The 16,226-nt window shown below is 40.2% G+C and overlaps 1 protein-coding gene across 2 annotated transcripts in view; it reads right to left on the bottom strand.

Annotated features, from left to right (window-relative positions):
- Window positions 1–16,226, bottom strand: part of PHEX (phosphate regulating endopeptidase homolog X-linked) — a 226,497-nt gene that overhangs the window by 168,371 nt on the left and 41,900 nt on the right. For both annotated transcript variants that reach the window (XM_045471829.1, XM_045471830.1), the window contains exons 4-5: window positions 9,338–9,424; window positions 8,056–8,282 (exon numbers count right to left, since the gene is read on the bottom strand). In XM_045471829.1, the coding sequence (XP_045327785.1) occupies window positions 8,056–8,282; window positions 9,338–9,424 (314 nt within the window). The remainder of the gene's footprint in view (window positions 1–8,055; window positions 8,283–9,337; window positions 9,425–16,226) is intronic.

Below are 16,226 nucleotides of genomic sequence, written 5' to 3'. Positions count from 1 at the left end.
ATAAACATAAGCCAGAGAAACAAGGTGACTTTCCCAAGGTAACATGGCTGGGCAGGGCTCAGAGAAGCATCAGTGTCTCCTGTCACCAGATCTAGTACTTTTCTGGTATTTTACAAAATGACAATCTGGAAAGGGCCGATTGACCACATTTTCTACCTCCATACCCCTGAAATACTATACTGCACTGATTTTTTTTATGTTTATTTCAGAAAGAGAGTGCACTCAAGCCAGGGAGGGACAGAGAGAGAGGGAGAGAGAAAATCCCAATCAGGCTCCCCGCTGCCAGTGCAGAGCTCAATGTGGGGCTGAATCCCACCAAGAATGAGATCACAACCTGAGCCCAAATCAAGAGTTGGACGGACACTTAACTGACTGAGCCACCCAGGCACCCAGATTTTTTTTAATGTTTGTTTTTGAGAAAGAGAGAGAGACAGAGCATGAGCGGGGGAGGGGCAGAGACAGAAAGGGAGACAAAGAATTGGAAGCAGGCTCCAAGCTCCCGGCTGTCAGCACAGAGCCCGATGCGGGGCTCGAACTTACTAACCGCAAGATCATGACCTGAGCTGAAGTCAGATGCTCAACCGACTGAGCCACCTAGGCACCCCCCAGATTTTTTTTATTTTAAAGGAATCAAATGATAATTTTGTTTTGAGATATCTTTGCAAAATTTAGAACTCTCTCTGGAAAGTTTAGGATAGATGGTAAAAATATAAATAATAATCAGACAACTTAACAACCAGAGTTATTATGGAAAAGTAGAGCATAATTTCTTGAATTAAACACCTTCAGCACCTTAAAGGCAATCAAAAGGGACAGACAGCGTTTTCAAAGAATGTGCTACAACAAGTGGACATCCATTTGTAAAGCAAAAAAATGAACCTTGATCCATACCTCACATCTTAAAAACTAACTCAAAATGGATCATAGACTTAAATGCAAAACCCAAAACTATAAAACTTCTAGAAGATAACATAGGGGCAAATCTTTGTGACTTAGGGTTAAACAAAGAGTTATTAGACATGACAACTAAAATCACGATCCACAGAAGAAAAAGTAAGTTGGACTGCATCAACATTAAAAAATTTTGCTCTGTTAAAGACACCGTCAGGAGAATAAAAAGACGAGCTACAGTCAGAGACAAAATATTTGAAAATCACATATGTGAAAAAGGACTTGTATATAAAGAGCCCTCAAAATGTAACAGTAAGAAAAAAAAAAAAACAATTTAAAAGCAAGCAAAAGATCTGAACAGACAATTCACCAAAGAATGTATGAAGATGGAAAGTAACTGCATGAGAAGATGCTCAACATCACTACTAATTAGGAAAATGTAAGTAATAAACAGTAAAACATCACTATACATCATTAGAATGGCAAAAACAAAAGAGCCCACAAACAACCTGCTAACGTAAAAACTGTCCAGGATGGGGGAAAACTGGATCACTCACACAATGCTGGTGGGAATGCAAAATGTAGAGCCACTTTAGAAACCAGTTCGATAGTTTCTTATAAAGTTAAGCAGACACTTATTTATGACCCTGCAACCTCACTCCTAGGTATGTTCCCAAGAGAAATAAAAACTTCTGCTCACACAAAAACCTGCATGCAATTCTGTTCATAATTGCCCCAAACTGTAAACAACCCAAATGTTCTTCAACTGGTGAATGGATAAAGGGTGATACACAAGAAAACACTACTCAGCCATACAAGGGAATGAACTACTGGCACATGCAACAACACAGGCAACTTTTAATCACATTCTGAAAAAGGCAAAACTACAGGAACAGAGAAGAGGGTGTAAGGATGGGGAAAATGGTTGACTACAGATGGGCACCATGAGGTAATTTTTTTGGGGGTGACGGAACTGTTCTGTTTTCTGACCATGGTGGTGATTACATGAATATGCGTTTGCCAAAATTTATAGACATGTGCATCACAGATAGTTAATTTCACTGTATATAAATTTAAAAATAAATATTTTTTAAGTTCCAGAACCTCCTCTCAATCTATGGCTATTCTTTCTTGAGTTTTAGCAACTACCTGAAGACTGAATAAAATAGATCCCAACAGCAGATTTTCTAATTTATATAATTCACACAGAAAAAAATTAAGCCAAATTAAGAAGATAGAAAATCTAAATAACAAACCAAAAATTAGTAGCATCTGAATAAAAACTGGATCCTACAGGCACATATCATTAGTTTATATTACTGTACACTGTTTTTATCTATCGATTCTAGTTGTTCTTCATTTTTCTACAATCTCAAATATTTTCTTTTTTTAATACATAAAATCTGCAGAGGATCATAGTTTTCCATAAAAATCTCCTTCATATGCAACAAATTCTACAAAGGCCTAGTTAAGAGTTAGTGATGTTATGAAAAATTCAAGGAAAAACATTGCTCTTGTTTCAAGGGGGAAAAAAAGAGGTTTTCATAACATCCATCTTGTCTGCATGTATTACTAGAATCCTCAAATTGCTGTGTTCAATCTTCTTGTCTAATTGGCCCCAAACAACCAAGTCATAAGCCAGACTGGCTTCATCCTACTGAAATTCCCAATCTACCACCATTTCTTCCAAAAATTAAGTGAGCCAGGATCGTGAAACACAATATTATGATTAAGATGCTTTGGCTTTCAATTAGATCTGGACAAGGTGGAGCAGTCTTTTGAGCTTCAGTCACATAGGAAAGGAAACTCAGGAAATGATATCAAGAAAGCCAAAGCTTCCCTCTGATGAAATGAAGTTAAATCTGCTTATTATAAAAGTTTAGATGATTCAATTAAAGTTACTGGACGTTTTTTAAACGTTCACACTGTTATAGTTTCTAGGGAAAGTTTTCAATACACCAAACAGTTTAAGGTCTGTCAACTAAATCACTTTAGAAGCATATGAACTCTTGAGGCAAAAGACTTTCTCAAGAGACCAACATCAGGACACTGTGTTATTGGAGGTTTGTTAATCCTTGCATTTACAAATGATCTGAATAGCCCAAGTAGAAAATAAAATACGTGTTTTGGAAATCCGATATATTGAACTGAAAGATGAACTTTGTTTCTCCAATTGCAACAAACCTCAGTTTAGGAAAGAAAGCAGTAACACAAAAAGAAACATCTGACAGATTATGATTTAGGATAAAGAAAATACAAAGCAAATAGAAAAACTTCATTTCCAAGAGGGTCTCTCCTTGTCATCCTTACAGATTTTGCTAAAAGTCAGACAAAATCAGGCCACTGACTAATGAGGACTTTAAGTCACTGTTTCAGTAACAAATACTGAGACAACCATGGTCTTCCAAACATTCTTTCAGGAGCATACATATTCAAGCCTTTTATTGGCCTTTAAATCCTCATTCTTATTCTCTCCTTACGTAAAATAAACCCAAACACATGTAGCAAGGTATGTTTTGGAGCTTTGACTTCTGTTGTTTCCTATATTTTTGTATTTCCTTTCTCCCATTTCAGGCTGTGATAAATCCTGTGCCATCTCGCCATGGGGGAGCTTTACAGAGGACCACTCTGGATTGGAGCACACCCAAATGTCCGTCCTTGGCATGGGGATACTTCTGCCCACTGGAAACGTGCTTTCTTTCTTCACCCAAAGATATTGCCACAGTGCTGTGCCTTCCCAAAACGAGCCCTTTTTCTTAGCCCCATGGGTTTATGGTATTAGAAAAGCTAAAAACATTGACAAATATAGTATGTGATGGTGAAAGAACTCTAAGTACATCGAGAGAGGAGACTTTGAGGTAAGAGACTTCTCCCAGAGCAAAGAGATCTCCCAGGCAGCCAGAGAAGTCCAAGCTGGTCATGAGCAGAGCGGGCAGTCACTGCCTCTAAAAAATTGTAGGATCGCAGAATGGGAGGCCCAGGGCTCTGGCAGCACAGCAGCACACTGGAAGGGCCCATGTGGGCTGAGATAATGGGTTTCTTCTCAGAACCAGGTACCTGATGAGTGGAGGATCTCCTACTGGCCCAGGAAAAGGCTAAGAAATGGGGCAGCCAGAAGGTTGGAGAAATGCCCAGACTGGTTCTGTTTCCCACTACAAGGTGGCATGGGAGCTCAGTCAGAGATGAGACCAATGGAAATTGTCTATTTCTTGCATACGTGAACTCGAGATCTGAGAGGTAGGCTGGGTACCAAAAATGAAGAGAGCCAAGTGGTTCTCCAAATGGTTCTGACCAGCTGTCTCGTCACGCTTTAAGAGAAGGATACCTCTTGTCATGTGCTACTGTGTGTCAGTATCTATCTTGTAAACTCTCACATAATTCACCTCATTTAAACATCACAGTGACAGTGAAAAGTACGTTCTATTTCACCTGTCAATACTCATGGGGAAAATGAGACTCAGGTGAAGCAGTGTGCACACAGATATTCACTGAGTAAATCACAAAGCCAAACCATGAACTTCAATCTCTTTAACCACAAAGCCTACACTTTTTTCCACTACCCTAGTGGTTTTCAAACTATGTTCCACAAAACGTAAAAGATGCTCCAGTGGAAGGGGTGGGCAGTGCACCTGGGTGGTTAAATTGGTTAAGCATCTGACTTTGGCTCAGGTCATGATCTCAGAGTTCATGGCTTTGAGCCCCACATCGGGCTCTGCACTGACAGTGTGGAGCCTGCTTGGGATTCTCTCTCTTTCTCTTTCTCTTTCTTTCTCTCTCTCTCTCTCTCTCTCTCTCTCTCTCTCTCTCTCTCTCTGCCACTCCCCTGCTTGCACTTTCTCTCTCTCTGAAAAATAAACAAACTTTAAGGGACGCCTGAGTGGCTCAGTCAGTTAAGCATCTGACACTAGGTTTCTGCTCAGGTCATGATCTCACAGTTTCATGAGTTCGAGCCCCACACTGGGCTCTGCACTGGCAGCATGGAGGCTGCTTCGGATCCTCTCTCCCTTGCTCTCTGACCCTCCCCCACTCACACGGTCTCTGTTTCTCTCAAATAAATAAAATTTTTTTAAAAAGTGCTCCAGACATAAGAGACTGTTAAAAACTGAGAACAAACTGAGGGTTGATGGGGGGTGGGAGGGAGGGGAGGGTGGGTGATGGGTACTGAGGAGGGCACCTTTTGGGATGAGCACTGGGTGTTGTATGGAAACCAATTTGACAATAAATTTCATATATTAAAAAAATAAATAAATTAAATTAAAAAAACAAAATAAAAAAATAAAAATAAAAAAAATAAAAAGTGCTCCAGAGGCTCCAAATATTTAATCAAATGTTTTATAGTTTTTACTATTTCTAATAAAATCAACACTTGGAAATTCTACAACACTGGCAGCTACCAATACACTAATTTTTGTTGTCAGGTTCATTGGGTTTTAGGCAGATCTCAGAAGAGAGCTTCTTCTACCATATCTAGACACAAGCTTGAACTTCTTTTAACAGTGTCACAATTACAGAGACTGCAGCTCTATTTTGTTAATTCAAGTGTGTGACTATTCACATAAAATGGTACAAACAGGGACACAACTAAAGCAAACGAACGCTGTGTTCAAATACCAAGCCATGGTCAAACACATCAGTTTGGAACAAGTTACCATCTTGGCAAAAGAGAGCAGTAGTGAAGTCCATGAGTGCCTACTCATATCTGGAGACTAGGCTATTCATTGACAGTCCAGTGTTTCCAAGATCCATTTAATTGAATATTAAGTATGCAAGGCAAGCTGTTAAAAATTGGTTACCATGTTCCTCTATTCTCCATGTTCCTTGTAAGCTGGTATTAAAACTAGAGGCATGATTAGATCCAAGTTCATTTTTTTTCTTTTCCTTTGGCAAGACATCATGGGTGATGGTGTATGCTTCCCAGTGCCCAGTATCGGAAGGCATACAAAATCTGGTTGCCCCACTTTTAGCAAGGCTATTGTTGATGTTTGGGTTCATTTGATGTCAGTGTGATCTACCATGAATTCCCCCATCAACCACTGACCTAATGGTTCTAAGCTGCTATTGATGATAGCTGCCTTGATCCTTTATTCTCATTAGAAATGTTTTAAAACAGTAACTTTCTAATTTTATTCTTTCTCCTGCATTTTAAAGCTGTGATTCTCCTATAAACAATAATTTTCCCTCATCAACTATTAGTTTACCCTGAAATCGGTCAGATCTACAATGCTGATGAAAATTGACACATCAACCAAATGCACATGAGATTCCTATTTGGAACCTGACTCAAAGACCAACTGTTTAATTTTTTTAAAGGACATGTTTGAGACATTTCAGGAAAACTGAAAATTAACTAGTTGTTAGATGTTAATTATGGAATCATGATTACTTTGTGATAATAGTCCTTCCATTCTATAAATACTGATTTACCAGTGCAATGATATTAATTTTGGATTTGCTATAAAATGCTCCAGCCTCCCCCAAAAAAGAAAAGGTTAGGATAAAACAAGAAGAGCCAAAAGCTGCCAGTTGTTGAAGCTGGGTTGATGAGTACATGGGGGTTTGTTATACTATTATTTTTATTTTTGTATTATTTTCCATAGTAAAATGCTTAAGGAAATAAATTCTTAGACTAGGTCCAGAAACTGGTGAAAAATGAAATGGTTACCCTTTGTAATTACTTTTATGTGTGTGAGTCAAGATCTTCTATCACCCAACAGAGTGCAGAAATTTAAGTTTGAAAGTCTCCATCTAACTTCAAAATACTTAAGGTATTTGAAAGGATATCATAACAGTTCTGCAATGAAGAATGACAGCCTTAAAACCTGGTTTGTTTGTTTTTTAAGCAAGGAATCTATTAGCATAACACAGGACAACCGGACCATTATGTAACATCGTTTTGCCTTGAGTCTTGCATAGCACATCTTATTCGGACAGCATTAGCATGTGTGTCGGTGCCATGTTCCTGTTCCTTCACCCAGCACGGAAGTACAGACATCTCTGGAACTAAGAATTTCCTCCTGAGTAGATGGGAATTCTGCCAGTGACTAGAGATTTACTGAGACTTCCATTGTCTAAACTATAGCTGGGCAGACCACAGCGTGCTGGCCAGCCTGTCACACAACCACACCCATTCATGTATGTAGTGTCTATGGCTGCTTTCCCAGATGCAACAGCAGAACTGAGTAGGTGAGACAGAGACCATATGGCCCACAGAGCCTAAAATGTTTACTATCTGGTCCTTCACAGGAAAAAAAAAAATGCCAGCCCCTTGGTATAATAAAAACAAAACTGTAGGGCGTAGATTTTTAAAAGCTGACTTGCAACAAAAGAGGGTAATATACTCTAAAGGTTTTATACTTCTACAATTTGATCATCATTATATCACCAATATTTTCTGGTTTGACAAAGGACAGAACTGGGAGGAAAATAATCAGTGATTCAGTAAAATTTTCATTATTAGTCCAAGTAGCTGTGGAAGTAAAACATTTAACAGGATCAAAACACAAAACAATTTAAGAAATGTTATTTGAATCCTTGCCAAGCTGTTTTACTGATGAGTCTTTGTTGGTAGTTTTCAGACAGTCCCAATTTACCAATATAATAATGTACCTCAAGGTATGTCTGCATGCCCCATTCCTTCATGGGAGAAATGCTTACTCTCCTAACATAAAATGCAAACAAATACTTAGAACAAGTTTTTCTTCCTTTTTAAATGAAGGAAGGGAGAATCAGGATGAACTTGACAATGAAATTTTAGATGTGCCTGCAAGAATATGTTAGGGAAAGGTGAACACAGGCTCGTGGTATGTGTTCTCCTTTGTCAAGGGAAGGGTGAGGTGAGGGGAGGAGCAGAGTTCACAAAGTCTTTGCAGCCTGCTCTCCACTGGAATTTAGGGGCCCCACACATGCTCAGAGTAGAGATTTGAGGGCCAGATCAGAGATGACTTGAAACTCATTCACAATCTTCCTGAAAGGCAGACAAAACTGATTTCTTCCTCATTTACACTCCACAAATCTGGGATGAAGGGGAATATTATAGATCCTAATGATTAACAGAATTGTTATCTGATCATTTCAGTAAGGTGCTAGGATTCTCATTCCCTGGAAACACACCCCAAAAGGCTAACCATGAACTGAACAAACGGGATGAACAAGTGCTCACTATACCTTCAAGATATGTTCGTTGGATGCCTTGTCATCAGGGGACACATACAGTCGGATGAACACAGAATTGCTGTACTGACCACGAAATGTTGCAAGGGTATGCAAAAGACTGAACTTTCTCTCTGACCACACTCCCTCAGGACCAATATTAGACTCGAGCACAGGCCAGCGGAAAGGTGAATGCCGCAGGATGTGGAGCAATGGTTTGGCATCTGCTCTTTCAATCGCTTCTGAAAGGGAACATATATGAAAAAAGAGTTAGAATTGCAAACAGGATCACCAAACTAAAAGGCAAGCATATCTTCTCGAGAGAAAATTCCCGTAAGGTCCCAACTTAGCATTTCAGCTGTTTGAGGGAGGTGTGGTAGACTGAGCACGGCCACAGAGACAGAACTACCTCTGATTCGCACTTCAGTGTGACTGCCTAAACTTGGGGTTCTTGCCAGGAGAGCAGACTAGGGAACCTGCTGAAATTCCTGACAATAAAAGATGGGCTCCTACAGCCCAATGAGCGATATTAGGCTGAGAATATTTTGGAAAACTACGGAACCACCCTAGGTAAAGGAAACTGCTTGGTAAAACCAACCCCTCCCCACTATGCATGAATTAATGCCTCAAGGCTCCTTTGTCATCTTTTACTGCCCTCTTCTACCTCACCAAATAATATCTCAAATCCTAAACAAGTTAACACACTTCCCACTGGCACTGGTTTCTCCCTGCAGTGGTCTTGAGAAAGCACACCAGATAAAATGACAAGTGTCACCTTAACTCCAATCAGACCCAAGATGCCAACACAGGCCTAACACACCCACCTAAGATGCCTGTTAGACTGATGGAAAAGCAGAAGGGGCCCGGCCCACCTGGGAATCTGGATTTTCTTGGGCCCCTGTAAGGTTCTATGGGATATAGCAACACTCCCAAATACCCTCTCTCCCAGGCTCCTTCTCAGACCAGACCTGGCCTCTGGATTCTTATTTCTGCACCACATACAATGGGGTCTGCCCTTCTGACCCTACCCAAGTTTCTCATGGAGTACTTGATACCTAAAGAATCCAAGCCATAGAAATAAAATTATTTTCCTATTTTCTCCATCAAGCTACCAACAGAACATTAAGAATGGGAGAGTCAAAATCCAGTCTCTGAAAATTGCTCCTTTCCTCAAACAACACTTTTAAACATTAATCGAATTCTTAGTAGTTCTCTTTTTCCTTAAATAATATCTTTAAACATTAAGAGAGTCTGTGAAGAAGAGGGTGGTAAATATTTTATTGTCTTTATTACTTACTCTCATTCATGCAAGATGAATAAAGGATTTTGGCTTTCTGTATGGCTTCGGTGTCCCGCCTTCTACTGATAGATTTCTCCAAAAGTGCTAGGAAGGTGGAGAAAGGATTCGTTAGTATCCACCCACACATGGTGCCGAGTTAGAGGTCATCTGATAACCACAGTCCCAGCCTCCAGAAAATTAAATGTAAAGGCAGACAGCCCTGCAAAAGACACATCTATAAAAGATACACAGATGGCAGAACCGAGTCCAAGTTGTTTGAGGTTCAAATAAAAAATAAAATTTAACATTCTCTTTTCCAAGGTTCTCCTAATTCACAGAATCCAAAAGTTCAATTTCTAACTGAAACTGGACCTGCTGCAGGGGTTAATGTTTTCTGCTACCTACACAAAAGGAAACAGAATTCATTTATTCAAGAACTAAAAATAACTGAATTCTGTTCCTTGTTTCTGCACCGAGTAATATTCTCAAAGGAGGCAATTTCATCAGAGTCGGGTTTCTTAAGATTTCTCCATAGCCCAGCCTCTCAGGGAGGTCACCTGGAAGAAATTTCCCATTAGAAGTTTTATTCAATGTTGCATAAACATGCTGTGGACATGAAAGAAGTTGTTTAGACAGGAAATGGAGAGGCGAGATTGGAAAGCCTACCCAAATTGCCTGAAAACTTGTCCATTTATACATGCAAAGTCCTGGCCATTTAAATGAGGTCATGTGTATAAAATGGTTGCCAGCATAGACCTGAGCCCACCCAAAAAATGATTTGCTATTTATAAAATCAGTGATGCTTTTTTTCTGAAGGTGAAAAATGACAGCTGTCACTATTAAATAGAGGAAGAAAGCCAAGACTCAAAAAAAACTACCCTCTTCCCCAAAACACACCTTGGATGCACTTGAGAGTATTAATTTTCCTACATGAAGCCAAGACGAAGAATCCCCATGCAGCAGCGTGTTACTGCCTACATCAAGCATCAAACTGCCGTTGTCAAGGCATTTGGAGTTTATTTCTGAAACATCTTAGCAGCCTCCAAATGATGGCACAACAGATGCTCCCAAAGTACTCTGAATAGCTTCAAGACACAATGTAGAGTGCTCATCAAATTAACAAATAATTACGTATTACCTGAAGAGGAATCTTTACTTCTAAACTAGAAGTTCTACCTTTCTGAGGGCACCTGGGTGGCTCAGTCGGTTGAGTGTCTGACTTCAGCTCAGGTTGTGATTTGATGGTTTGTAGGTTCGAGCCCCACATCGGGCTCTGTGCTCACAGCTCAGAGCCTAGAGCCTGCTTGGGATTCAGTGTCTCCCTCTCTCTCTCTCTCTCTCTCTCTCTCTGCTCCTCCCCTACATGTTCACGTGCTCTCTCTCAAAGATAATTAAACAATAAAAAAAGAAGTTCTACCTTTATGGGGAAAAAAATGCAATCCAGAGCTCCTGTCCAGTTTTTTATGAGCACCTGTACGTCAAACAAGTCCACATTAATTACATGGATTCAAATAAAATACATTGAGTTGGATGTGGGCATTTTCAATTATTTCAACTTGTGTCATGTTTCTTTCTTGTGTGTTATCATAGCAATAAAGCAGGATACCTAGCCCCAAGGATAAAGAAGAGAGATTTGTTGTTTTTTTTTTTTTTTTTTTTTTTTTAAATTTTTTTTTTCAACGTTTATTTATTTTTGGGACAGAGAGAGACAGAGCATGAACGGGGGAGGGGCAGAGAGAGAGGGAGACACAGAATCGGAAACAGGCTCCAGGCTCTGAGCCATCAGCCCAGAGCCTGACGCGGGGCTCAAACTCACGGACCGCGAGATCGTGACCTGGCTGAAGTCGGACGCTTAACCGACTGCGCCACCCAGGCGCCCCAGAGAGATTTGTTTTTTTAATAAACATAACGCTGTAAAACCATATCCACATATCTTTCTATTCAAATCAGATCATGTGCCTTTCCATTGTATTACTTCCACAGTCATTGGACTGTTAGGGAGACACATTTGAAAGTAACTAATCCAAATTCCATTTAAGGACATGATGTTATTCCGATGCTATAAACACTCCACAGATCGCAAACAAGAATGCCCTTAGGACCAAAAACAAGCCATGGGAGCAAAAGAATTCAAAGTATTAAACATATGCCTGAGTGTGCACCCAAGGCAGTCTGTGTATCACAAGAAGGGAGAAAGAGGACATGTAACACTAAGTAGGGCATTCCCAAAACCCTAACTAGGCACAAATATCAATAATATGTTCAGGCATATCCCAGAGATACTGTGGGTTCAGTCGCAGACTACTGCAATAAACTGAATATTGCAATAAAGCAAGTCGAATTAATTTTTTGGCTTCCCAGTGCATATAAAAGTTATGTTTATACTATACTGTAGTCTATTAAGTGTGCAATAGCATTACGGTTTTTTTTGGAGAGAGAGAGAGAACGTCAGCAGGCGAGAGAGGCCAGGGGAGAGAAGGGAGGGAAGACAGGGGAAGGGAGAGAGAGAATCTTAAGCAGTCTCCACCATCAGCACAGAGCCAATGCGGGGCTCAATCCCATGACTCTGGGATCCTGACCTGAGCCAAAATCAAGAGTCAGACACTCAACCAACTAAGCCACCCAGGCACTTCAACAATAGCATTATGTCTTTTAAAAAGAATGTAATACCTTAATTAAAAATACTTGCTTGCTACAAAATGCTAACCATCATGTGAGCTTTTAACACGTTATAATTTTTTTGCTGGTGGAGGCCCCTGCCTCCATGTTGAGGGCTGCTGACAGATCAGGGTGGTGGCTGCTGAAGGCTAGGGTGGCTGTGGTAATTTCTTAAAATAAGACAACAATTAAGTATGCCACCTAGATTGACACTTCCTTTCAGGAATGATTTCTCTGAGGCATATGATGCTGTTTGATGGCATTTTATCCACAGCAGAACTTCTTCCAAAACTAGAGTCAATCCTCTCAAATCCTGCTGCTGCTCCATCAACTAAGTTAATGTAATATTCTAAATCCTTGGTTGTCATTTCAATGATCTTCACGGTGTCTTTGCCAGGAATAGATTCCATCACAAGAAACCACTTTCTCTGTTCATTCATAAGAAAGAACTCCCCATCTATTCAAGTTTGATCATGAGATGGCAGCAATTCAGTCACACCTTCAGGCTCCACTTTCTCTTCTACTTGATTTCCACCACATTAGAAATTACTTCCTCCCCTGAAATCTTGAATCCCTTCAAAGTCACCCATGATGGTTGGAATCAGCTTCTTTTCAGACTCCTGTGAATGTCGACATTTTGACCTCTTCCCATCAATCATGAATGTTCTTAATGTCATCTAGAATCGTGAATCCTTTCCAGGAGGTTTTCTATTTACTGTTCCCAGATCCATCACAGGGATCACTTTCTACGGCGGCTATAGCCTTATGAAACTTACTTCTTAAATGATAAGACTTAAAAGTCACAATGACTCCTTGATCCATGGGCTGCAGAGTGGATGTCGTGTTAGGAGACATGAAAACAACACTAATCTCACTGTATATCTCCATCAGAGTTCTTGGGTAAACAGGTACACTGTCAATGAGCAGTCATATTTTTTTCTAAGCTATAGGTCTCAACAGTGGGTTTAAAATACTCACTAAGCTATGTTGTGAACAGATGTGCTGTCATCTAGGCTTTGCTGTTCTATTTAGAGAGCACAGGCAGAGTAGATTTAGCATAATCCTTAAGGGCCTTAGGATTTTCAGAACGGCAAATGAGCAATGGCTTCTATTTAGTCACCAGCTACATTAGCCCCTAAGAAGAGAGTCACAGCCTATCCTTTGAAGCTTCGAAGCCAGGTATTGACTTCTCCTCTCTAGCTATGCAAGCCCAGGATGGCATCTTCTTCCAAATAAGGCTATTCCATCTACATTGAAAATGTGTTTAGTGCAGTCATCTTCATGAATTATCTTAGGTACATCTTCTGGATAACTTGGATATCTGGATAACGCAGCTTCACCTTGTTTTACGGAACAATGTTTTATAGGTTCTTTCCTCAAATCTCATGAACCAACCTCTGCTAGTTTCCAACTTTTCTCCAGCAGCTTCCTCGCCTCTCAGTCTTCATAGAATTGAAGGGAGTTAGGTCCTCACTCTGCATTAGGCTTTGGCTTAGGGTGCCTACATTGTGGCTGGTTTGATTTTCTATCAAACTTTCTCCATATCAGTAATAAGGCTGTTTGGCCTTCTTATCATTTGTGTGTTCACTGGAGGAACACTTATCATTTCCTTCAGGAATGTATCCTCTGCATTCACAACTTGGCTACCTGTTTGGTGCAAGAGGCCTAGCTTTCAACACACCTTCCTCACTAAGTTTAATCATTTCTAGCTTTTGATTGAAAGTGAGAGACATGGATTCTTTCCTTTCATTTGAACACTTAACAGGCCACTGTAGAGTTATTAATTGGCCTTATTTCAATACTGCTTGTCCTGGAATAAGGAGGCCTGAGGAGACGGGACAAGATGGGCGGACAGCCAATTAGTGGAGCAACCAGAACACATATGACATTTATCAATTAAGTTTGCCATCTTATATGGTTTGTGATGCCCCCAAACAATTACAATGATAACATCAAAGCTCATTGGTCACAGATCACCATAACAAATCTAAGAGTAATGAATAGGTTTGAAATATTTCAAGAATTACCAAAATGTGATGCAAAGACTCAAAGGAAGCAAATGCTGTTGGAAAAATGGCACCAAAGAGACTTGCTTGATGAAGGTTTGTGGCAACCCTGCAAGTTTTTTAAAAACGCAAGCTCTGCCCAGCCCAACAAAGGAACTGTTATAAAGTGAGGTATGCCTGTACGTGTTAAAATTCTGATTTCTGTACCGGAATATGGCTTTTAAATACTTTTTAAGTTTATTTACTTTAAGAGTGAACAAGCATGCGTGTGCATGAGGGGCAGAGAGAGAGAATCCCAAGCAGGCTCCACACTGTCCATGCAGAGCCCAATGCAGGGTTTGATCTCACAACCGTGAGATCATGCCTAAGCTGAAATCAAGAGTCGGCCACTGAACTGACTGAGCCACCCAGGCGCCCCCAGAATGTGGCTTTTAAAACACATGTAGCTATCACGGGTTACCTGTCACACACCTTCCCTTCTCCTTTCCACCTCACGCCCAAGCAGGCAGGAGAGCAATGATATTAAGACAATAGCATGGCAATCAGTTGGCAGCATTCATTTTATGTATCTCTGTATTTGAATTAGTGGTAAGAGGAATAAAGTCTAGCCTGGAGAGTCATTAATGAGCAGAAAACAAAGCCTGCCTACCAATGGCACTTACTCAGGTTATTAAAATGTCCCTAAAGCACTGAGAAGGACTCATGGGTCACCCATACAAGGGCATTCCATCATAATTGAAGTTGTTTCTCAAATGATTTCTCAATCCTCACCCCCTTGCGTGCATCCTTAACCATGTGATGACAGAAAAGTGAAACTCCAGTTCATAAAAACCTACAGTGCAACACACCTCAGACTTTAAAGCTGGTTTCAAAGCGCTTCTGATCAAATTTGAACATAACACACATTACGTATCTTTTCCTCTCACTAATCTTAATCAAGTAAAATTGTTTTTTTCAAAAAAAGACAAATAGACATGTCAAGTGGGTGGGCTTTCAAATCACATCAAAGTGGTTTCTGGTTTCAGCTTGCTGCTTCTTTCTAGCTGGAACCGGGCAAGTTATTTAATCTAAGCCTCAGTTTCTTCAACTGCAAATTTGAAAGATAATAGTGCCTACCTCCCAGGAGTGTGGTGAAGATCAAACATTTTAATGCAAAGAAACTCCCAATATCAAAGGGCAGACACCTACGTGATCAACCAATGGTGGCTTAAACAAGATTACAGGCCAAGTCAGCCATTTACAAAACTGTAATAAAGCTTGTTTCTTGTGCTTTTCCATAAATGTTTTTTCCTCCTCCCTTCTTAGGATAATGGTAGCCAAAGGCCACATGCTATAATGCAAGACACTGCCACTCCATGTGCAGGACTGTTTTACAAACTGTAGCAGCCCTAGCCACCTCGCAGAGCCCCACATTCCATGCTTGCTTTGCTTCCACAGTAGAGGCAATGCTCCATGATGAGGGATATTCCACAGTCAGTGTTAACCCATAAAAATATTTTGCTCACATTCCTCTTAAACAACAAGGCATTTTTCTGATATATACATTTCTAATGAAACTATAACATACATACAAGAAAACTACATTGATCATAATTTGAAGGATTTTCACACAGTAAACATACCCTTCTAACCAATGTAACAACCAGAGCGCCAGAAGTCCCTTGGGCTCCCTTCCAGTCACTACTTCTGATCAAGACAACAAATATCCTCTTTGGGGAAGTGCTTACTCAAGTCTATGTCCCTGCTTTTATTGGGTAATCTATCTTTTACTGATTTGTAGAATTTCTTCATATATTCTACACCAAGTCCTTTGTTGAATATTTGTATTGAAAAATCTCCCAATTAGCTTTGTTTTTCTTTATTTTTATTTTTTAGTTGAGAGAGAGAGAGAGAGAGAGCAAGTAGGGGAGAGGGGCAGAGAGAGATAGCATCACAAGCAGGCTCCACGTTCAGTGCAGACCCCAACACAGGGCTCGATCCCATGACTCTGGGATCATGACGGGAGCTGAAATCAAGAGTCGGACGCTCAACCAACTGAGCCACCCAAGCGCTCCAATCAGTCTTCATTTTCTTAATGGCATCATGTAATGAAGGAAAATCCTTTCTTTTAATACAGTCCAAGTTCCCTATTTTTTCTGTGTACGGTTAGTGTATTTTGTGTCTCACTTAAGAAACCTTTGCCTGCCCCAAGATCATGACAATATTCTATGCCTTTTTAAGAATCCTTATTGTTTCATGTTTAG

The sequence above is a fragment of the Leopardus geoffroyi genome, chromosome X, assembly GCF_018350155.1.
Source record: "Leopardus geoffroyi isolate Oge1 chromosome X, O.geoffroyi_Oge1_pat1.0, whole genome shotgun sequence".
NCBI lineage: Eukaryota > Metazoa > Chordata > Mammalia > Carnivora > Felidae > Leopardus > Leopardus geoffroyi.
This window is presented reverse-complemented; position numbering and strand designations above follow the sequence as displayed.